This window comes from Lissotriton vulgaris, chromosome 3_1 (assembly GCF_964263255.1).
Source record: "Lissotriton vulgaris chromosome 3_1, aLisVul1.2, whole genome shotgun sequence".
Taxonomy (NCBI): Eukaryota; Metazoa; Chordata; class Amphibia; order Caudata; family Salamandridae; genus Lissotriton; species Lissotriton vulgaris.
The window spans coordinates 523,147,589-523,171,785 of NC_141689.1; the positions used below are offsets into that span (position 1 = coordinate 523,147,589).

Sequence of the window (24,197 nt, forward strand, 5' to 3'; positions counted from 1 at the left end):
TCCCTGGCCCAGTGCATCATGGGAACAGGGCAGACTAAACTACCAAGCCAATTCTTCACCAGAAAGGATACAAGCTACCGGGGACCGGTTTCTGGCATTTCAGCCTTCTTCGGCCCGGCTTGCTTGAATCCTGATGGAGCAGTGAGAAAGGGACTCATGTCTGAGTATACCCTGCCACACCTATAGTGGCCAAAAACGATTTACAAAAAGAGGGGTGGTGATGAACAGAGTGTCTGAGTTAAACAGACCACTCTTACCCAGTCCAAAGATCAGGGCTTGATCCATCACCGTTATTTATCTCACTGCCCCATCCCAGCTCAGAACCTGGCTATATGCAAATCAGTCTGTCCCTGGCCCAGTGCATCATGGGAACAGGGCAGACTAAACTACCAAGCCAATTCTTCACCAGAAAGGATACAAGCTACCGGGGACAAGTTGAACAACTGCACCCCATCCCAAAAGCCACTGCATACTCTTGGAACTACCTCTTGCCAAACGAGCTCAAAATTATATACCAACAATGCCTATCAGTTTTACCTTGTTAATACAGCGCACCAAAAGTTGCATCAAAACTGGATGCTATAGCTTGAAAATAGTTATAAACAATGAAACATTCTGAAGGTTGACATCTGGTTCAAGAAAGTGAATATAGTGCTATTATACATAAATACATTGAGCACCTAGTGTCGAGTTGAAAAAAGTTCAGGAGCAAAGATATATTCGTCCTGTATTTCAGTGTTTTTTAACCTGTGTACCGAGGACCCCTTGAGATCTGCTAGGCTTACGCTGGAGGTCCATGGCTGTTTTACAAAACTAAATACTGAAATTCATACACTAAAATGATTTAAGCATATACAAATAAAGGAAGCAAAGTTAAAAATGGGAAATCCGTTTCTATATTTTATTGTGAATTAAACAAAATATTTCCATATTTGAGCATTTGTTTGGTGTATACTTGTTGTGTATTTTTGTGTATTGCTTTGAGGTTCAAATCAAAGAAATTGGTTAGGCTTGGGTCTCTAGCTTCCAATAATGACTCAGAGTGGGGTCTCTGGATTTTTTTAAAAGATCCACAGAATCAGCTTTAATAAACTGTTGTCCTAAAAAAAATCCTGGGCGAGCATGAGATGCTCTTTATCTTGAAATGGTTGCACACGACGAACTGTTTAAAGTTAGCAGATATATTACTGGATGCCCTTGTTGAAACAGTGTCTGGAGCCCTTCCTGTTACATGCACAGTTTCACACCATAGAGATGTACTTTTACTGTAAAGGACATTTGGATGGGAAACGTTACAGATTCTAACCCGTACCATTCACTGACCGCATATGATAACACTTTTACTCTTGTTTTCAGCCCTGACACTCTTCCAGTTGGAGATCACTTGGCAATGGCACAAGATGTTTGAGGAAGAGTAAGAGGAAGGACGTTTTCAACTCACCTGCTGCCATTTCTGGCATACCTAAACTTTGATGGCAAGGGAGAGTTTAGTAGAACCCTCTGGCAATGCCCCTTCCCATTTAGTAGCCTCCTCAATTACCCCTTTCTGGAGAGTTACAATAGAAACCTTTATACTGATAGTGGTCCATGTCAAAAAATCTATCTTTTTGGGGGATACAGTTCCTACCCTTGAATCAGTTAAAAACATGAGTGTTAAGATCTCTCAATGTGGAATATGCTCAAATATGTTAATGGTTTTGAGTGTCTAAAACAGGTCTTTTCTCCAACTACTGGCTAAACAATCTTATAATTAGTAGAAAAATTATAGATTTCTTACTTTCTGAAGAAAGTATCTTCACATTGTGAAAGTAACAAATAGCCATCTGTATGCACTGCCTGCCACGGTGGTGTTGAAAACTGTACAGAACTATTTCCCTTATCCACCAATTGAATAGTCTACATTAAAGGGTTTACGCCAGCTAGCAAGTTCACTTGTACTCAACAAGGCGTGGAGTCTCAGAGTCCCTGTCGATGAAACCACTCTGCCTAGTGAGTATGTGGTGTCTAGTCCACAGCGAATGGTAAACTTAATTGTGTCCCTCCCATCAGCAACAGTTTGATAGAGCACAACCTGGGTCTCTTCAGGAACCGTTGGCACCAACTGCTCAACCTCGTCACACAGACCGTGGAAGTAGTGGCCCAAAAGGCATGTGGTGTTCACCAACCTCAATGCCAATCTGGCGTAATAAAACATTTTCTTACCAAAATTATCCCGCTTCTTGGATTTCCAGCCCGACGGGCCATAGGGAATGCGCCAGGGGATTACATGTGAAGTCGAGTCTTGGACCACCTCGGTCTTCGGGGTGGGATGTTGCGTGAGGAAGTTTAGGTCTCCTGGAGCGGGGTGGTCGCGGAGGGCAATAGTCCAGTTCATAGCATTCCCTGTGTTGGGCATGGACCAAGTCCCAAGCAGGACGTCAGTAAGTTAAAAAGGAGGAGCAGTTCTGATGGGGATACACCCTGGCTAAAGCACTTCTGTCAAGACGTTAGTCTTGACTGCCACCAAGGGCAAACAAGGTTCAGGACCTCAGCAGCCCTCCACACCACCATCACAAATGAAGCTCCCTCTTATGAAGACTCTATGGACTGGTGAAGCCTGATGTGAGGATCTGGGTGAAGCCAGTTGACTGGACACCTCTCCAGATGCTGATATGCTTTCTCCCCCTAACATGACTAAAGAGTAGAGGCTTCATTTGTGATGGTGGTGCTAGGGTTGCTGAAGTCAGGAGTGTCCGAACCGCTCCTCCCTTTCTGCTTACTGACGTCCTGCTTGAGACTTGGTCCAAGCTCAGCCCAGGGGCCCCGCCCCTGAGAGCTTTGTGGTCCAAGACTCCACTTCACTTGTGAACCCTGGCGCATTCCCTACGGCCCTGCTGGATCACGAATCCAAGAAGCTTGATAATTTCGGTAAGAAAATGTTTTCTTCTGTCAGCTTGGCATTGCGGTCAGTGAACACTGCATGCTTTTTGGGCTGCTACTCCAAAGGTTTGTGGGACACGGTCGCGCAGGTGCTGCCAACGGTTCGGGAGGAGGCCCAGGCTGTGCTCTCCCAGGCTGTTGCTGATCGGAGAGACGCAGCTAAGTTCCCCATTCGCTGTGGACTAGACACCACAGACTCACTAGGCAGAGCAGTTTCGTTGACAGGGGCTCTGAAACCCCATGCCTTGTTGAGGACTACTGTTTTTTCTGCGGCTGTCTAGACATCGCTCATGTAAATGCCCACAGAAGGGGCATACAGCCATGTCCTACCCATCCAGCCACTGTAGTGCACAAGCTTATCAGCCTCTGCATGGCTGCGGACACAGCTCCCACTGGCCCCGTGGGTCAGGTGGACAGAGGTTGGGTCAGTCCACAAACCCACCAACAGCCGCAGCCTTCAAGCCCTCCTAGTCTGCCTGGTTACCATCATGGCCACCCATTGAGTGGCAGGATTAGCCATGACCGCCTCGGCTGGCAGTCTGTCTGAAGGGGCTACTCCCTCCCCTTCATGACTAACCCTCCCTCTAAGCAACCTACATTTGACAGGCTGGCAGAGGACCACCTATCTCTTCTCCACCAAGAGGTGACGGCTCTTTTGGCCAAAGGGGCCATAGAGAGGGTGCCAACTCCAGAAGTGGGTCGTGGTTGTCATTCCTGCTACTTTCTGGTGCTCAAGAAGGACGGTGGCCTTTGTTCTTTCTTAGGCCTGCGCTCTCTCAACTTCTTTCTCAAGAAGGAGTTGTTCAAAACGCTCCCTCTAGCTCAGGTCATGTCTGCCCAGGACCCAGGAGAAAGAATGGTAGCATTGGACTTGCAGAACGCATAAGTCCACATTCCAGCCCTGCCTGCCCACAGGCGTTACTTGCGGTTCAGTTTGCTGTGCTCCCTATTGATGACGGTAGTTGCAGCTCATCTGCGGAGATCAATGGTGCCAGTCTTCCCCTAGCTCGACTGCCTGTTGAAGGTGGGTTTGCCCCAGGCTGTCGTCTCCCACCTCCAGACTAGGGCTGACCTCCTGCATTCACTGGGGTTCACTATCAGCGTGTCATGGTCACACCTTACTCCCGCTGAGATGCTCCCTTTAATTGGAGCTGTTCTGGACATGGTGCACTTTTGGGTCTATCCTCCTGCATGGCGAGTCCAGGATATTCAGGCTGTGATACCAATGTTTCAGCCTCTAGCCCGGATTTCAATGAGACTGACTGAGGCTGCTTGGTCTCATGACCTCCTGCAACCTGTTGGTGACACATGCCCTTAGGAATATGCAACCTGTGCAGTGAGACCTGAAGTTCAAGTTGGCGCAGCACCGGGGATATCTCTCCAACATGGTCCAGATCTCGGAGGAAACTGAAAAGACCTGCAGTGATGGTTAATGAACCGCAATTGGGTCATCGGTTGACTCCTCTCCGTTCCCCAACCAGAACTCACAGTAGTGACAGATGCATCAATCCTGGGCTGAGCGGCCATCTGGGAGAGGTGAAGATCAGAGGTCTCTGGTCTCCAGTGGAATCAGGACTCCACATCAACCTATTAGCGCTTTGAGAAATCCATCTGGAATTTAAAGCCTCTCTCCCCTCCAACCAGGGTAGGCTAGTGCAAGTGATCACGAACAACACCATCGGCTTGTGGTACTTCTGCAAGAAGGGAAGTGTGGGATTGTGGACCCTTTGTCAAGAGGCACTACGTCTCTGGACATGGCTGGAACAGCAGTGCATTTCACAGGTTCACAATCTGGCAGGTTCTCTGAATGCCAGAGAGGACGAACTCATCTGAAGATGCTTCGCGGATCACAAATGGTGTCTCATCGTTTCCGGAGGTAGTGCAAGGTCTCTTTCATCAGTGGAGAGAACATTGATTAGATCTGTTTGCCACCGACGAGAACGCGCAATGTCAGCGTTTCTGTGTGCTGGAGTTTCCAAGGTGGCTCTCTCTCGGATACGCTTTTAGTCTCAAGTATTGCTCAGGCCTCCTGGACGCCTTTCAACACATACCATTCCTGCCCAGAGTTCTCAAGAAGATCAGTAACGACTGGATGCAAATCATTCTTTTGGCCTTGGATTGGACACGAAGAGTCCGGTATCCTGAGCTGCTGAGCATGGTCATCGGTCATCTGATCATGGTGACCCTTCGGGAGGTTCTTCTGTCATAGCAGCAGGGAAAGGTTTTCCACCCGAACCTGTCCACCCTCCACCTTCTTGCATGGCGATTGAGCTGCAACAGTTGACAACTTTTGACCTTCCTCCCAAAGTCTGCAATGTAGTTCTGGCAGCCAGGCGTCCCTCCACCAAGAAGATATGCGACTGCCGTTGTGGGCAAATTTGTGGCATGGTCGGCTTGGTCCTTAAGCAATGGAAGCATGCAGTAATTAGCCCACTATTGAAAAAACCTCGGCTAGATCCAGAAATCCTTGCCAACTTACCACTCATCTCATTACTCCTTTTTCTAGGTAAAGTACTAGAGAAACATGTCAATCAGGCATTAGCAAACTTTCTGGAAAATAACAACATTCTTCATCCAACTCAGATGGGCTTCTATACCCACCATAGCACGGAAGCAGCACTTCTGGTGGTCACAGAGGAGCTCAAAGCTATACTGGATAATGGAGGCTCAGCTGCCATACTACCGCTGGATTTAAGTGCGGCATTCTACACAGTGGCTGACAAGATCCTAAAAGATAAACTTTGCAAGGTGTGAATTCAGGGAATAACATTAGATTGGCTCACCTCGTATCTGGAAAACAGATCCTACCAAGTCATGGACAACGACTGCCTCTCTGACTGCTTTCCAACGATTTGTGGTGTCCCTCAGGGATCATCTCTCAGCCCCATGTTGTTCAATATGTATGTGCGCCACCTTAGTGCAGGACTTTAACCTGTCAACAGTCTCCTATGCAGATGAGACCCATCTGGTTGTTTCTCTTACAGAAGGCCCTAATCCAGGAAATAAACATGTGGCACCCTGTTTGGATTCTCTGCGCCACAGGATGTCAAGCTGCCACCTAAAGCTGAATGATAAGACGAAATTAATGATCCTTGAAAACCAGTCCATACACAGACCTTTGATGTATTGACATGCCCCACCCCCCCCTTGTTCCCAACCTGTGTTAAAAAAATTGGGATTCTGGTTGGACAATTTGCTAGCAGTGGACCACCAAGCAAATAAGTTGTCTGCCATCTGTTGCTCTTTACTCCGGATGCTCAGGAAGATACTGTTATTGATCCCAGAGCATCTAAGGAAAACTGTCATTCAATCCCTCATAGTTTCCCAATTGGATTATGGAAACTCACTTTATGTGGGCGCACCCAAATACGTAATAAAGAGATTTCAGACTGTGCAAAATGAGCAGCAAGGCTCCTTCTAATGGTTCCTAACTATATCTCCGCAAGAGAACCCCTCAAACAGTTGCATTAGCTCCCAATTGAGGCAAGGATTAGGTTTAAATCCCTCTGTATTGCTCCAAGGGCCATAAATACCAAAGAGCCCAGTAAAGCTCAGAGAGTTGATAACCATTTATGTTCTAACTACACACCTGAGATCCTCGCATCTTCATTTCCTCAGTACAACCAGGTTAAAGAGGATGAGATGTGGAGGAAGATCGTTTGCACATGTAGTACAGAAGTTGTGGAACGATCTTCCCCTCAGTCTCAGAGCACTGTACAATGAACTTTCCTTCAGGAAGAAAATTAAGACATGGCTGTTTCCCCGTTAATGTATCAGAGGCCCTACTCTCAGCACAGTACTCACCAGTGCGGAGAAGGCTTTGGGTAGCCATGCACTTTATTAAACATACACATAAACAGTGTACACTGTGACTCCGCGCTTCTGGTGCGGAAAATCATGAAATGTAGCTGAGGCCGGCATGCCCGGGTGGCCCCAATGTAGGCACCACGAATCCCATTTCTGGAGTCGAAGATGCCACGCGGAGCTAAATGACACCACCTACCGGTGTGCAGGGGTACTGCTCACAAAAAATGTCGGTATCCAGTCTGACACCTTGGGATAAATACATAAATAAATCCAGTACTTGTATAGCGCACGCATCACCCCCGAAGGGGTATCTTGGCGCTGGGGGCTGTTGGGAAGATTAAGCGAGCTATTGCCCAAAGTCACAAGGTGCTGGGCAGACCCCTGCCGCCGGGGATCAAAGCGTGATCCCCAGCGTCCAGCGTCATTCCCCCTGGCTGCGGCGCCACACCTCTCCCCTTTAAGATAATTCTATGGTAAGGAATCTGCAGCTAGATAGAGTCTTACCAGATAAGGCATTACCGAAGGTAAGTAACTTGTTCTTCTGAGACATATTTATTTATTTATTTGCGAGTTTATATCGCGCTCGAATCGACTCCCGAAGGAGTATCTCTGCGACCTAAGAACACCACAAGCACAATCAGGAAGAACATTTACGAAGAGTTAGTATTGAAACAGGAACGTTTTAAGCTTTTTCCTGAACAGCAGATGTTCCGGGCATTGCCTGAGCGCCAAGGGGAGTTTGTTCCATAACGTGGGCCCGACCATACTTTGGGAACCCAGTGTCAGATGTGCCATATTGTGGTGAAAACCTTCAAAAAGCACTGGTCTTGTATTGTGTTGAATTAAGACGGTTAATTAAACAACAGGGTGTGGTGATGGACAGAGTTTCTGAATTAAGCAGAATACTCTCACCCAGTCAAGAGATCAGGGCTTAATCCAACACCGTTTTTTAGCTCACTGCACCATCCCAGCTCAGAACCTGGCTATATGCAAATTAGTCTGTCCCTGGCCCAGTGTATCATGGGAACAGGGCAAACCAAACTACCAAGCCAATTCTTTCACTGGGAAGGAAACAAGCTACTGGGGACCGGTTTCTGGCATTTCAGCCGTCTTCGGCCCGGCTTGCTTGAATCCTGATGGTGCAATGAGCTAGGGACTCACGTCTGAGTATACCCTTCCACGCTTATGGTGGACAAATAATTAAACAACAGGGGGGATTAAGACGGTTGGCAAGACATGGGGCAGGAGAAGCACTAGAAATGGTCTACGATATGTGGAATGTGTGCCTCTTACTTCTGTGAACTAAGCTGTCAGATCACAGAACAATGGAATGTAGACGACCCCCACAAGAAATCTGGAGAGGATAAAGGCTAGAATTATAGGTAAATGGTGTATGTGTGCTGGCGTGCCCCGGTGTTACTGGGTGCATGTGCATGACTGCAGTGGCAGCAGGCACAGGTAAGAATGGTGAGGCGGGACAGGCGTTGGGAAGTCGATCACCGAGTGCCAGGTAAGTGATTTTATTTATTTTTTTAAATCATTTTACTTTTCCCATCGTCTGTCGACTTCGCCGACCCCCTCCCCGCACACCATTCTTACTTGTGTTGGCCGCCACTGCATGACTGGCCTTAAAATCAGGTGGTGTGTACTTTGGCTTCGTAAGCGGTACACAGGTACCAGAGTCCAAGGTTGTGCAATATTAGGAGAGCCACAGTGGCCCAGTGGAGGGATAAAGAATGGTGGAATCTTGCTGCTAAGACGTAGTGTAGAATTAAGAAGAACTGGACTTTTATTAGGTCAAAGAGCAGTAGATGTGTTTAGCACTCTACACAAAGGTCCAGAATCGAAGTCTGATATTGAACATAGGCTAATTTACTTCCAGGTAGTAGGAAAACACCAATCTGGCAGAGTAGCTCTTATTTATTCGTAACAAATAATGGTTTGCTTGTGTTCCAGTTCAGGTCGGTCTTGACATGGCTGTTCGGGCTGGACTGTTCCCACTCAAGCAGTGTCAAGACTGATTGACATATAGCACGATCCAAACTCAGGTGGCATGGTGGGCAAAAAAGAAATGGGTTGGACTGCTACCCCGAGCAACTAGAGGGGGTTAGACAAATTGCAAGCATTCCTCCCATCGTCTTTTGTGTGTTTGATAATACTTTTTTTCAATACTCAGTGAATTGTTTTTAAGTTAGTACAAAATCAAACATATGTCTGTGTTAAGTGCATACATTTTCTATCACAGTAGAAGACTGAGAATTGAAGCTGGGGATTTTATCCATGAAAAAATGATTGTGTTCTAGTGACTTTGGCGCCAGGCATGGCATTGTGAGTTATTAATCCAAGCCATGGCTTTCCTCTGTAGCTGTATAATTTTCATCCAGTGTATCTGGCTTACTGTTCCTTAGCTAAGTGTGCCTCTACAAGTACCTGTGCATCAATAATAACAGCACAGAGTGAAGATGCTTACAGTTTCGTATATTTACCTCAAGTAGATCAGGAGATGAAATCTCTGCTTTCAAGCCTGTTTACTGACTGACAGAATGGCAATATATAATCTGAGATTGACTACTAATGCATGTGTATCTTTCTTTTCAATCATAACCACAGGAAGTATATGCAACTCTTATCTTACACAAAGATACCAGCTTCCAGTGCTGGACACCATGTATGTGAGAAGGAGGCATTGTGAGAAAGATTTTGGACTCCTGATGTTAGAGGATTTTGTGGATTCTTTCTCAGAAGATGCACTTGGTTTACGATATCCAATTTCATCTTCTACTTACGCAGGTATGGAATCACCTTTCAAGCAATTCATCACATAAGGAAATGTATATTGATTATAAAGCAAAATGTGTCCTTATTATTCAGGACCTGTTGCTTATTATATGAATTCAGTGAGTTTTGTCAATCAAATTCTGCTGGAGAAAACTAAAAATGTCACACTTGAGAGAGGTTCCTGTATGGTATGAAACTACAAAAAAGATGTCTAGTTTTGATCATGTGTCAAATACTTTAATGGCAGTGTGAAGACATTACATTGAGCTTGCCACTAATGAAATACCAAAGTCAGGATCTTGATGAAGGAGCGTGTCTTCCCGTTCAGTTGCACTCGGACAAATAACTCCCACTTTTGCACCAGCACTAGCACCAAAGTTATACATATCAAGTCGTAAGTCTGCAGCATGTTTTTGACCGTAAGTGCCATTCTCTCATAAAAGGCATACAGACGAAACCTGTTAAAAAGCAGTTTTATGCAAATATTGGGGCATAGTGCAAACATTAGGTTAAATATGCACTGGAAACAGGGTTTCTAGAGCATTATAAGGACGGAGAGAATGCCTAATGTTCATAAAAAAAGTATCCTCATACTGGTGGAAGATCACCCCAGACTCTTTTTCTCGGGAGTTTGAGTATGCCGCCATCCAAGCAGAGACAGATGTTGATCAAGCACCTGCCGATTGCCAAACAGTGTTAAAAACGGCCTTGGATAATACCGCCCCCCTTAAACTATCCTCCCATCTCAAATAGGGTGTCCATTCGCCTGGGTATATCTCCAAGTTAAGGACAGAAAAAGCATCCTGTAAAAAGTTAGAAAGACGGTGGTGGCGCTCCAACACCATGAGCGAAAAGGAAACTTATAGAGCAGCCTTACAATTGTACCATTGCAATATACAAACGACCTGGAAAATCTTCTTCTCCAATCAAATCGACCAAGAGGGAAATGTGTCTAAAACACTCTTCTATTTCTATTTTTCTATTTAAAATTATTTATACAGCGCACGTACACCAGCGGTTTCTTGGCGCTAAAAACTGAAAGAGGTCAGAGCAGAAATCCCGGGGTAGGGGAAAAATGAGAAACTAAAGTATTAATTAAAGAATTTGGCGAAAAGGTATGCCTTGAGTTGTTTCCGGAATAACAGGTATGAGGTTGAAGCTCTGAGCTCTGCAGGCAGAGAGTTCCAAAAAGTCGGGGCGAGGGTCGCAAACTTCGAGCCTCCCCATTTCTTTCTTCGAAACCGTGGGACAGTAAGAAGGGATTGGGAAGATGACCTCAGTTCCCTAGATGGAACATAGGGAATGATCTCCGAGGAGATGAAAGCTGGCGCCGTGCCCAGTCGTGCTTGGAAGGTGATAGATGCAAGCTTAAACTGGACACGGGCCCAGACAGGAAGCCAATGTAAAGATTTCAGGAGGGGAGTGGTATGGGAGGATTTTAGGAGTTTGAACACCAGGCGCGCCGCCTGGTTTTGGATCTGCTGCAAACGCCGAAGACTATATGCAGGGATACCTGCATATAGGGCGTTGCCATAATCCAGGCGTGATACGACCATGGCAAGAGTGATAAGTTTTAGGGCATCAAATGAAAAAAAAACGGGACACCTTGCGAATAGTGCGAAGAGCCAAAAAGGAGGAAGAAACCACAGAACTAACCTGGGAGTGAAGGGTGAGTTGTGAATTGAGCTTGATGCCTAGAGTTTTAACTGAGGTAGAGGGAACAGGTGGGGCACCAAGGGAAGGGGGCCAGAAGATGGGGGACCAGGGGCTGGATGAACCACCCGTCAACACCAGCTCGGTCTTGTCTGGGTTGAGTTTAAGATGGTTGTGGTTCATCCAGTCTCGGATGTGAATCATGATAGTTTGAAAGTTGGAGACAGAGTCGGGGGAAGAGGAAAGGTTGAACACAAGCTGGAGGTCGTCCGCATAATTAAATACGGTGACCTCCATTTGTTGCAGTGAAAAGATAAGAGGGGAGATGTAGAGATTGAATAAGAGGGGGGAAAGGGAGGAACCTTGGGGAACCCCGCACTGAACGTCGCGGAAGTCCGCGGTGAAGTCACCCAGGCGAACTGCCTGGGTGCGGTCCCTCAGGAAGGAGGATAACCAGACCAACGCGGTACCCCCGATCCCCGCCGCCCTGACACGGGAAAGTAAGATGGAGTGGTCCACCGTGTCAAAGGCGGCTGAGAGGTCGAGGAGAACCAGGGCCTGAGGTTGGTTGATATCCATTCCCTCCCTGAGGTTATCAAGGACCGAAAGCACTACGGACTCCGTGGAGTGTGCGGGGCGAAACCCGGCCTGGCGGGGGGCAAGAGCCCCGTTCTTCTCCACGAAAGAGCTCAGGGCGTAGGTGACGTGACGCTCGAGTACTTTCGCCAGGAACGGTAGGAGGGAGATGGGACGGAAATTGGCTGGGATTGAGGGATCGGCACCAGGTTTTTTCAATATAGGGACGATTACAGCAGATTTAAGTGAGTTGGGTACCACACCCTGGGATAAAGAACTGTTGAGAAGGTGGAGGGGGGGATCTGGGCAGCTAGAGAAGATATGACGGAGGATATGAGCTGGGCAGGGATCTAGCGGGGACCCAGATTTAACAAGTGGAATTATGGCAGTTATTGATTCCTTGGTTAGAGGTGGGAGGGTGGTGAGATAGTCCTTGGGAGGAGGACACTGAGGGTCCACAAAGGTAGGGGAAGGAGGGGGAATGTTGGTTTTAATGGTTACGATTTTTTGAATGAAGAAATTATTTAGGGAGTGACAGAGTTCCAGAGAAGGGGTGGGTTTGAGAGAGGTTCTATCCGAAAACGCTAGATTGTGAACAATCGAAAAGATTTCCTTCGATTTGCTTTCGGCTGCGAGGATTTTGGAGGAAAAGTAGATGGTTTTTGCCTCAAGGATGTTTTTCTTATATAGGGTCAGGATGTTTATAAACTCTAAACGTAAGGAGGGGCAGTAGTTTTTCCTCCAGGCCCGCTCCGCACGCCGCACCGCCAGTTTAGTGGCTTTAAGATCTTGATTAAACCACTGGTTGGCGTCCTTCTCTCGTTTGGTTGAGACCCGCTTCAGAGGAGCAATGGTATCACAGCCTGCAGAGAGCCATTGGTCAATGGCCGTGACCTGGGAGCTGGTAGATAGGTCTTGGAGGAGGGGAGCGGAGGAAGTGAGTATGGAGGATAGACTATCTGGGTCTACTCGGCCCCATGCTCGAACCCAGGTGTTTTTAGGGAGTGGGGGCTTGATCGGGGGGTGAATGGGAAGAGAAAAGGAAATCAAGTGATGGTCAGACCAGGTACAGGGTAAGATTGAAAGGGATTCAACGGGGCAGTTAGAGGACCAGATCTGGTCGAGAGTGTGACCTTTGACGTGGGTGGGAGAGTGAATATGGGAAATGAAGTTAAGAGAGGAAAGGGTGTCTGAGAACTCCTTAGAAGATGGGCATTCGGCTTGGTCAGAAGGCCAAAAATTAAAATCACCCAAAAGTAAAATGGAGGAGTTGTTGACTGTGATAGTAGCCAGAACTTCAAAGAAATCCGGAAGAAACAATAAGGGAGATTGGGGGGGACGATAGATGAGAATACAGGTGAGATGGGGCGTGATGGAAGTGGTACGGATGGCTAAATACTCCGTAGTAGCGATATCTGGAAGGGACAAGGGCTGAAAAGGGAGGTCGGTTCGAGCGATGACCGCCACCCCGCCTCCAGCTTTGCCATTAGGCCGGTCGGCACGGATAGCGTAATATGGAGCTGGTAGAGTAGCCAATAAGGTGGGGAGGGAGTCGTCGCAGAACCAAGTTTCAGTTAAGAAAAGAAGGTCGGGGGCATGGAGATCCAGCAGGACCGACAGTTCATGGGCGTGGGCAACTGCAGACCTAGTGTTCAGATAGAAAGCCGTAAGAGATCTAGAAGCAGCTGGAGAAGCGCTACCGCTAGAGGGAGTCGGGGGCACAGGTTGTGGCCGAGGTATTGTCAAAGGGGCAGGAGGAGCTAAGCCAAGAGACGAGATGTGGGAGCAGATGGAGGCGGATAACGGCCATGGGCCCCGAAGTCAGCGCAGATGGGCAGGTGAGTAGGTGGTAAAGCGAGCAGAGTGACATGCCCCTTGCCCCGGACGGTCGCGGACGAGCGCAGACGAGCTTGCCTTAAGCGCGCCTTCGGCGCGCAATCGTCGCGCCCGCTGCGCTCGTCCGCTGCGCTTCCTGCCAAGGCACATAATTTATGTTGGTTGGTCGGGGCGTTGGAGGGGGTGTGGCCAACCGGGGTGGGCGTGTCTCGTGGCTCGCCTCGCCGTCAGGAATGGCGACCTAGATGTAAACAAACGTTGCAGCGCGAGGCGCGCTGTTCAGGAGAAGCAAGAGTCAAGCAATATTTAAAAGGTACATAGTATCACAGAGTATTTTAAAAGAATGTCTTTCGCCCTCCCGGCTTCCGCCTCAGGAGTCTCTATCAGTGTTGCGCTTAGAGATCTGCGCGCACTATTTATAGGTCTGGTGAGGGGGCGTGGCCAACCGAGGTGGGCGTGTCTCGTGGCTCGCCTCGCCGTCAGGAATGGCGACCTAGATGTAAACAAACGTTGCAGCGCGAGGCGCGCTGTTCAGGAGAAGCAAGAGTCAAGCAATATTTAAAAGGTACATAGTATCACAGAGTATTTTAAAAGAATGTCTTTCGCCCTCCCGGCTTCCGCCTCAGGAGTCTCTATCAGTGTCGCGCTTAGAGATCTGCGCGCACTATTTATAGGTCTGGTGAGGGGGCGTGGCCAACCGAGGTGGGCGTGTCTCGTGGCTCGCCTCGCCGTCAGGAATGGCGACCTAGATGTAAACAAACGTTGCAGCGCGAGGCGCGCTGTTCAGGAGAAGCAAGAGTCAAGCAATATTTAAAAGGTACATAGTATCACAGAGTATTTTAAAAGAATGTCTTTCGCCCTCCCGGCTTCCGCCTCAGGAGTCTCTATCAGTGTCGCGCTTAGAGATCTGCGCGCACTATTTATAGGTCTGGTGAGGGGGCGTGGCAACCGAGGTGGGCGTGTCTCGTGGCTCGCCTCGCCGTCAGGAATGGCGACCTAGATGTAAACAAACGTTGCAGCGCGAGGCCCGCTGTTCAGGAGAAGCAAGAGTCAAGCAATATTTAAAAAGTACATAGTATCACAGAGTATTTTAAAAGAATGTCTTTCGCCCTCCCGGCTTCCGCCTCAGGAGTCTCTATCAGTCTTCAAAGTACTTAATGATTTCTGTAACCCTTGAGCTTATGCACAAGAAATTCAAGCATCACAAGCACTTTGTGATACCCTGGCTAATCAGTTTGATGATAAAATTAAAGACATCTACCAGAACTTTAACAGTTTTTCTGAGACAGCTCTTTCTGACAAGGCCAGTAGTTTAGGAAAGTTCAGGTCTTTCTCTTTCGAGAAAATTCAGAAGGTGCTTGCATAGATATTTTCCCTCCTAAGGTCTTATGCTCTTGCTAATCAGCTCACCGCTGCGGTCCACTCCCTTTTCAGTCTTTTAGTTAACACCGGGAAAATGCCATTACCGTGGAAGGGGGCTCAGGTCAAGACAATTTAAAGAAAAAGGCTAGCCTGGCTTCGTCCAGCCTTACCAACTACCGCCCAATCACCATGCTCCCTTTATCAGGCAAACTACTGGAAGGACTAATAGACAACTCACAGAGTACCTAGAGGGGAATGAGATTCTAGACCCATCTCAATTGGGCTTTAGACTATCATATAGAACAGAGATATCTATGGTGGCTGTTACTGATCACATCAGATGCTCTTGATGCTAATGTACCATCCTTGATCATGCTGCTTGGCTTGTCTGCAGCATTTGATACGGTCTCCCATCCTAGGTTACTTCGTAAATTGTAATCCATCGAACTGCACACCAGCGGCGTGTCAATTTCCTCTCCAATAGAACCCAAACTATCATCTTGGGTTTTCGCACTCTGATTTTGGGCCAGGGAGTGCCCCAGGGTTTTTGTTTGAGCCCCACACTCTTTAACATATATGTGGCCCCACTCGCCAAAATGGTTAAAGCCTTTGGGTTTGAAATAATCTTGTCTGCTGACGACACCCAGTTTACAATCTCTGTGGACACTGATTTGACCAAAGCGAAAGTACATTTTCAGCTGGGATGTCAGAAATTACTGCCTGGATTGCGGAGAACCATCTCCAGCTGAACTCCAAAAAAACTGAGATTATGCTGGCAAATTAATATACTGTTCACAGTGATTTGCAAGTGCAGAGACACCAGAAAGTACACTGCAGTTATCCCTCAAGTTAGGCTCTCAGTATATTTCATAGTGGAAGCTTGATAATACTTGATAATACTTCCTAAAATTGAGGCGTTCCGATCATCAATCTATAACCTATGTTAATTTCTTGCATACATGCCTTGCATTTTTATTGTTCCTTATGGATATAGATGACTGTCTTCACTTGCTTAAAATATTTTTTTGTCTCTGGCATCATGAAAGATTGTGTTTAGAAAATATTTGTTAGGCGTTCAGACCTTTTAATGTAATTAATGTGTCATACCAATGACATGAACAAAGATGAATGATGAATTGAAAATTGATACAATAAAATGAATTTAGAATGAAAATGAAATGTCATATCAAGACGTATAATGTTGATCCTGCTAATATTCTTACTGTGTGCAACGTATTGAAATCTTACCTAGTGGACTCATAATAAGTTATATATGTGAGGGTGGATTCATGGACTGTCAGTGTTTTCACCCTCCGATGACATTTTGTATTTCATAAAACGTGGAAACAAAGGGATTATGTAGATGTTTACTGATTGAAATGATCTGCACTCAATCAAAAGATCAGAATCCAGTTTATTGGAGTATGTTAACAGAGGTTAACTGAGAGCTAAGCCTGTATCCGGCCAGCCAGCCACTTGTCACTTACACGCAGTAGAGGGCCGGGGAACTACAAGCCCCATCAGCCTCCGCGGCGTACATGGCTCTTTCATCATCGGCAGCGCCAGGAGGCGTTTAAAAGGCGGCCAGGCCTCCCACAGCGCGGGACGTGCACGGGCCAAGGGCAGGCCCGTCTGCGCACGTCCGCGACTGGACTTGGCAGGGCTGGGCAACCCCCTGACATCTTGGCGCCAAGGTAATCACGGAGTTGGACTCAGGGTGGACAAACAAGGTACTGTTTTGTGGTACTTACATGTTTAAGTGTAAACTGAGCGCAGAATGAGTAAGCGAAAGGCGACGGGCTCTCTGGCAGGTGGTGGGGTTACGGACACTCTGGATGCTTTTTTGATCGGAACAAAATCACTGTTGGTTCATCAGATTCAACTTACGGAAAAAAGACTTTCTCTGGACACCCTTGTGGCTCAAAGACGCTCATCTATGGGCGGTTTAGCTATGGCTAAATCTCCTAATGACGCAGACTATTCGTGTTCTGCCACATTTGGTAGTAACAACAACAGGGAAAGAGCCATCTCCATTGTCTTGCCACCCCCGTCACCACCCCCGTTGTAAGAACATAGAGGCACAGACTGTTTGTAGTAGTCTTCTCCAGAACGTTGTAGGGGATATTTTTTCAGGCTCTTCGTTATGGCAGGGGCTGGGACCACAACGCTGATCCCGCCGACCACAATTAATGCAACCATATCAAGCTTAGGCGGGGGGAGGTTATCACACGTACGGAAAGGGCCCCCAAACCTTGCAGTGTCAGCACCACAAAGCCCTTAAATAGCGATGAGCCGCCAGCAAAGCAAACCAGGGGTGGGGCGTCTTTTAAATTAACACAAAAACAGAAACAAAAGCCCAGACCAGAGACCCAAGTAACTTGGTCCCCTGATATAGCAGATTTAGTAGCCAATCAAATGTCCTATAGTGGTGAACGTGTTAGTGCAGGGCTGGGGTTGATCTTGAGTACTGGAAAAGAGTGGAAAGGTTGATAACTGTTCTTTTGGGGCCCTTACTAGGAAAATGAAGGTCAATAGAGGAAACATTGTTGTTACTATTGGCCCAGATTAGTGCACCCGCCAATGAGGCTAGCCGGTGTGTATCTAGCCCTCGTGGGGAATTGGAAGTTCCCAAATCCCCAGTCGTACCTGTTGTAGCAGCGGGTGAGGGGGGGGGAGGGGGACGGGGCCAACAAACAGTCCACAGGCACACAGGATGTGGGTGGTAGAGTGTCATGCCCAGTTCCCCCGGGAGGAAATAGAAATAGCACAAGTATCACTACTTGGGGACATGGGGACTTGAGGGCGGGGAGTGCAGGCAATACCTCAGTACAACAAACAGCCCCTACTAAAATAGTGGGTAGAGCCACTACACATCAACACTCTAGGGAGTTGTCAACTCAAAGTGTCCGGGGTACTACAGATCTGCCGGTTTTAGATCTACTCCCCACCTCATGCCCATACACTGTGGTTTTGACAGGCGTTCCAGCCTGTACCAGTGATAGAGAAGAATCCACCTTAAAGTTGATTAACAAGGCAGCACACTGGATGTGTAGGAACGCAGGGTACAATAATATCGACCATAGGCACATCCTGATGGCCAGAAGGGTGTCTTGGTTTGGTAGTACCAGGAAAGTTTGCCCAGGAGACTGCGTGATTGTGACTTTGAGGGACCCCCAGCTTGCGCGTAAGTTGCTCACTCAGAGTAAGGGGCTCCATCAGGATGAGGGGGGGCTTAACACCTTGGGTGCTAATGGCTTTTCCCCTCCTGTGCTGCAGAATCAGGATCCCCATTGTTCATGACAAGGTCAACTCGTCATAAGCACAGCGCAGGTAACACCGTTGACCTTGTCATGAGCATGGAAGGGGTTAAGTATCAAAATGCTCCCACTGGGCTTCTTTTACAGACACATGATGAACCCGAATAACCAGCATGAACACAGGGGGCATTTGGTGGGAGTGCATGGGGGAGGTTTTATAGTCCCGACATACAACTCTCACGCCCCCTCAGTAATGCTAGAGATTTAAACGACATCGGTTGACTGGGCTTGCCTGGGGCAGTTAAGGGTGTCAATGCCCATGTAAGCAAAGTCATCGCTATAGATTGGGGAGGGACAGAAGTGGCGAGCACAATTGGGGGAGTAGCAAGTCCAACTACTTCAGATTATCTAGCAGCTCGAACACAAGAGCCTAACGACCCAAATATGGAAGACCTCAGGCCCCAAACCCACCTGATATTGGTTAGCTCAGATAGACAAAATGAGAGAGAATTTTAAATAGTTTCCTGGAACATAGCAGGCTTATCTACCAAATTCAAGAAGGAATATTGGGTATTTTATATAAGGAAATTTCAAATTATCTGTTTACAGGAAACATGGGAAGTAGAGAATAGCACCTTCCATTTAGAGGGTTACAAAACCTACTTTGTACCAGCTCGCAAAGCACTATCACGGAGAGCAAGGGGAGGGCTGGTCATATACGTTGATCTCAGGCTACAGAGCAGATGGATTGACTTGGATTGGGACTCAGATATTATGCAGGGGCTTAGGTTTTATAACAAGGGTCACAAGTAAATTTTCGTAGATTTTTATAATGCGACACCACCGGGTCAGGGCACTGTAAGCTTGCATGAGCTGGACAGTAGGCTCACTCACATACAGGAGTGAGGGGCATTGGCACCCCACTTGGTTTTAGATGGCGACTTTAATTGCCACCTGTGTCCAAATTTGAGAGTCAATTGTGGGGATTGGTCATCATGTACATTGGAAGAGGACCCACATATGGAACACACCAATTAGCTATTAAATACGCACCCCCTCACACATACCATGGATCTGGTTGAAGTTGGAAAGGACAAAACGATCCACCCCACATTCAAAGGAAGAGGATGTGTCTCATTTATTGATTTCATATTTGTTTCCGTAGCACTAAAAAACTGGGTGTCGGATTTTAGAAACCATCTAGTGTGGGGGGGGGGAGGGGGTGGTATGTGCCACAGATCAAGGTAGGAGGCTGAGATGGTCACAGGCCAATGGTGAAGCTTTTCATAGAGCACTATTGAAAGACGGTCAACAGGTCATTTCAAACTGTTTAACCCCGGATGTGGAGGGGGTTGAACTAGTCAGGGCCTTTGAGGGTGTCGCTCAATTAATTGACTGTCTGCTCAGAACTACATCACACATAGCTAGATCGGACGACCCAAGGTGGTTTGGCCAACAATGTTCACGTGCTTTGAGAGAGCTGAAAGTCACTCTAAAATCTTCCCCAAGAGATAAGGGTAGGGTGACCCTTTGCAGGACAAACTATAAGTTACCCGTTTAAGGCCGTAAAAAATAATTACAATAGCAAGCCTGGGAGGATCTGAGGGAGGCGATGGAGTTAAAGGACACAACCGCCTTTTGGAAAGCTATAAACAATCCTTGTTTCCAAGAGGCAAATAAACCCAGGTTAGCTAACAATATCTTGCTGGGGCAATGGCTTGAGTATTTTTATGGGCTCTACAATCACTGCACAGATGAGGCTCATTCGGAGAATAATAGGGGGGAACGGAATATTACCCCGATAAGTTTCTCTTTAGGTAAGATCAAGGTAGGGATTGAAGGTTTGACCAAAAAAAAAGGCCCCGGGTCCTGATGGGATTCCACCCGACCTTTTTTTGACTAGGGTTATTAATGCAGCAGTTGATACAGTTATGCCGCCATCCTGGACCACAGCCACAATTGTTCCCATTTTAAAAAAAGGTAACAAGGATAGCCCACTTTGTTATCGACCAAGTTCCCTAATTGACGTGTCAGCAAAGGTTTTAGGGCGGGTTATCGTCAGCCGGCTAATGGACCGGGCTGAGGATCAGCACATTATAACTGACACCCAATTTGGCTTCAGGCCAGGGAAGTCGCCACCGGCCAGTGTCTCAACTTATATCTACTTGCAGCCAAGTACACTATTGCCAGCCAAGGGAATGTGTACCTGGCATTTATGGACTTGACGGCGTCTTTTGACCGAGTGAACTGAGGGAAATTATGGGCAATCATGGGTGACCTTGGTGTGGACCCTGGACTCATTAATATTCAAAAATCTTTGCACTTGAATACCGCCACCGCGGTCAGATACAATTAGGAGGGAAGCACCACAGAACCCTTTTTATGCTCTAGCGGTGTAAGACAGGCCTGCATTCTGGCCCCGTTTTTGTTTACATTGTATATAAATAGACTTGATCAGACACTTAGCACTTTAAAGGTTGATACACCCAGGATTGGCTCTCGAGGGATCCCCGTCCTGCTCTATGCGGACAAAACGGTTTTCCTTGCCCGCACTCCCAAAGAGCTGCAGATTTTGATAGACAGCTTTGTTTCTTTTATGGAGAATTTAGATTTGTCCCCCAACCTGTCAAAATCATACGTTATGGAAGTGGGCAAAAAAACAAGTAAAATGTACAATTATACTATTGATATACACCGCGTGTAAAAGGTGCACTCTTTTTCGTATCTGGGGATTTTATTTGATGGCCATCTAAATTTAAAAAATTTGCTAGAGGAGAAATGTCGTACTCTAACTAGTTGCTCTGGGTCGATCATGAATTTTGCACAAAGGTTAGGTCAATGGTCACCTGAGCAAATTTTAAGATTATATAGCTCATGTGTTCCGCCAAAGTCCTCAATAGAAGTGAGGTATGGGGTTTTATTGATGCGAAGCAACTACAAATTGAGGAAAATAAGTATCTTCGGCGTTTGCTCAAAGTGCCTCAGAGTAGGCCATCCCATATTGTCCATGAAGAACTTGGCGTTTGTTACATGAGGGACAGGTTGTGAGTTAAACCCCTAGTCTGCTGGGTTAAAATTTGGGAAACGCGGAGGCGACATTCAGTAGGCAGGTCATAGTAGACTGCCTCGTCCGTGATCGGGGGCTTAATATCCCATGGCTAAAGTATGTGAAGGAGACCCTCGAGGGAATAGGATGTGCAGACCTTTTTACTAACCCTTCTAAAATATCTATGCAGGATAAGGCCATGGTTAAGGACCGTTTTTTAAGCATGTTACAACACTCAGGGAAGATTGGGAGCTGATCAAACAGTTAGTGAGAGAACATCTTCTAACTAAAACATCCAGGGGCTTTGCATCTTATCTGTCTTATTTTCATAATGCCCATGATAGATTTTTAATGAGATGGTTCAGGCTAAATCTTCTGCAACACATACTAGCTGACCCGGCAGGATATACATCGTCTATAGAAATGAAGGGACCATGTGGCTGTGACCAACGGTCTCCACAGGATACCCTTCACTTTGTTTTACTATGTCTCTTTTATTCAAAATCTAGGAGCCTTTTTTTAAAGAGAATTTTAAAGAAAGCTAGATTTAAACATGCAAGGGTGGCCTTGTTATTTTTAAAACTACCCTCAGATGCTTTGACTCTGTTTTGTACTGTACATTTTTTATGGGCAGCGGTCAGGCTTAGAGCAACAAAGGGCATTAGGAGATCGTAGGTCGCCCGCGATTTCATTCTTTTTTACGGCCTTTTGAAGGAACTGGCTGAGGGGAGGGATACCTAATCATTGATGTATTGACTATGTATCATGGAGAATTACAGATTGTTGAATTGTTTTTTAACTTTGACGTTTTTAATTTGTACTTTTATGGTATTTTTTTATATTGAATAAAGTAATGTGATTGATTGATTGTAGTTATATATGGATCAATAATGCAAACATTGAGCAATAGACACCCATAAAAATATGATCAATCTGGTATAGACCTTAATGGACCAACCATCCACTGACCAATAAACTTTCATTCTGCAAATATGTGAAAAGCAACATTTTCTGAATCAAATCTATCCTGAAATGGATGCAAAAAAGATGGATACATGCATAAGGACAATTATGAATAGTGTGAAAAAGCAGAGTGGAATATGGCACCCTTATGAGAGGAAATCATCCTCTTATTCACAATAATATCAAGAACTGTATAAAGAGTTAACCCTGGAAGACAAAGTAATTTAGCAATATATTGCACAGATTAATATCAAACATCAAAAAGAGATGATACAGTCTATAACCATTAGGGAAATAAACCAAACCAGTAAATGATTTGCCAATAACAAGGTCTCCGGCTCATATGGTTCTGCGAATGGACGGTATACATTGAACATACGTGCTATATTCTCAAAGTTGCATCAAGTATTTAACCAAATTATGCACGTTGGAAGAATAATCAAAACCTAGAAGATATCATCTTTCTGAAACTAGGAGAAAGGACAGCCAGACGTTGGGCTTCTCATCTAGTATCATATTTAACTGTAGTCCATATGGATCATGTGGATAATAAGGTAGTCGAAGACGTGTTAGAGGGAAATGCATATTTATTGTACACCTCTTATCTAATGTCACATTGAGGGAAGTATAAGACTCATCTGGCATAGCTTAGACCGGGGCCTTATTTGATTTGTGAGAATAAGGCAAGAAGATGGAGTTACATTTTACTTGGTCTCGTGAATTCAATTGAAATAATATGACATGTCCTTATTACAATGGAGTGCCCCTCAGATGAGAAGTTCTGAACGTATTTACATGAATGAACGGTACACTTGTGCAAGTTACACTCTTATAAATATTATACTACTTTGGATTGACGATTGTTTTCCTGCCCAATATATCATTTTTTAGATGTTGTGCAACCCCAGGTAAAACAAGAAGATTAAAAAATATATATATTATGATTCCAAAATGTATCTTACTATTATGGCCACTCACTAGAAAAATACCATCATTGAGTATGTTTTTGAGGAATAAATCAGATTTATACCCCAGAGAAAGGTATATGTACATGCAATTACCTTATCAATAGCTACAGAATGTCAGGTAGGAAAACCTGCCATAGATGCTCATTATGAAAATGCTAAAAAGTTGTTTGAATTGTATATTTAGATGAAACTTTCTCCGGGCTGTGTGTAGAGAACGGGATTCCCCCAGAACTTCATAAGATGTATCCAAGCTTATATGAAAGTCTGAAAGCTCCATCATTATTAATGGTGAAATGTTGTCAGCACCTTATTTTGATGCAGGGCAGCACAAGAACAAAAGAAGGAACATGGATTTGTGCAGTCAGTGCTACACATAGACTTTAAAAACGACTATGGTCTGGGGCACTATAGGCCTAAATCCTACTCTTGTTTCAATATTCAGCTTTTATTTAGGGAATTTGAATGGACGGTCCCTGAGTGTCATTTTAGTACAGTTTGTTGAGAGCAAAGTGAAAAGGAAAAAAACATTTTAAAATTGAGGGAAACATCATTTTGTTGTGGGCCCTTCCCTTTGTTTTGGATGGATTTTACTGATATGGGATGTTGAGCAAAAAAAAGGGATGGATTTTGGCCCAGATTTCTTTACTGGGATGAAAATTTGACATTGTTCAGCATTCCGTTCATCAATTGTTCTTTTTGCATTTGTCATCCAGAGGGCGATAGGTATGCCCAGACGTGGGTCCCGTGCTCACCATGCCACTGGAGTCAAGCTAGCCTTGCTGATAAGGGCTGATGTCCTGAAACTGGTCCCAGGATGCTTTTTTCAGGTCTGGGGAGGACCTGACCTAGCAGTTTGGGCTGGCCTGTTCTCATGGGGAGCAGGGTCCAGACTTATTTGCATATATCTGTGTCCAAACTGGAATGGCATGGTGAGCGGAAAAATTATGGATGTAGGCCAGGGGTGAATTTTTACATTGTTCAGTATAATGACCATCAGTTGTTCTTTTTGCATTTGTCAACCCGAGTGGGACG

General features: G+C 46.0%; 1 protein-coding gene across 3 annotated transcripts in view; it reads left to right on the top strand.

Moving 5' to 3' along the window:
• FAM169A (family with sequence similarity 169 member A) overlaps positions 1-24,197 on the top strand; it is a 369,278-nt gene that overhangs the window by 125,946 nt on the left and 219,135 nt on the right. For all 3 annotated transcript variants that reach the window (XM_086960774.1, XM_086960772.1, XM_086960775.1), the window contains exon 6: positions 9,337-9,516. In XM_086960774.1, the coding sequence (XP_086816900.1) occupies positions 9,337-9,516 (180 nt within the window). The remainder of the gene's footprint in view (positions 1-9,336; positions 9,517-24,197) is intronic.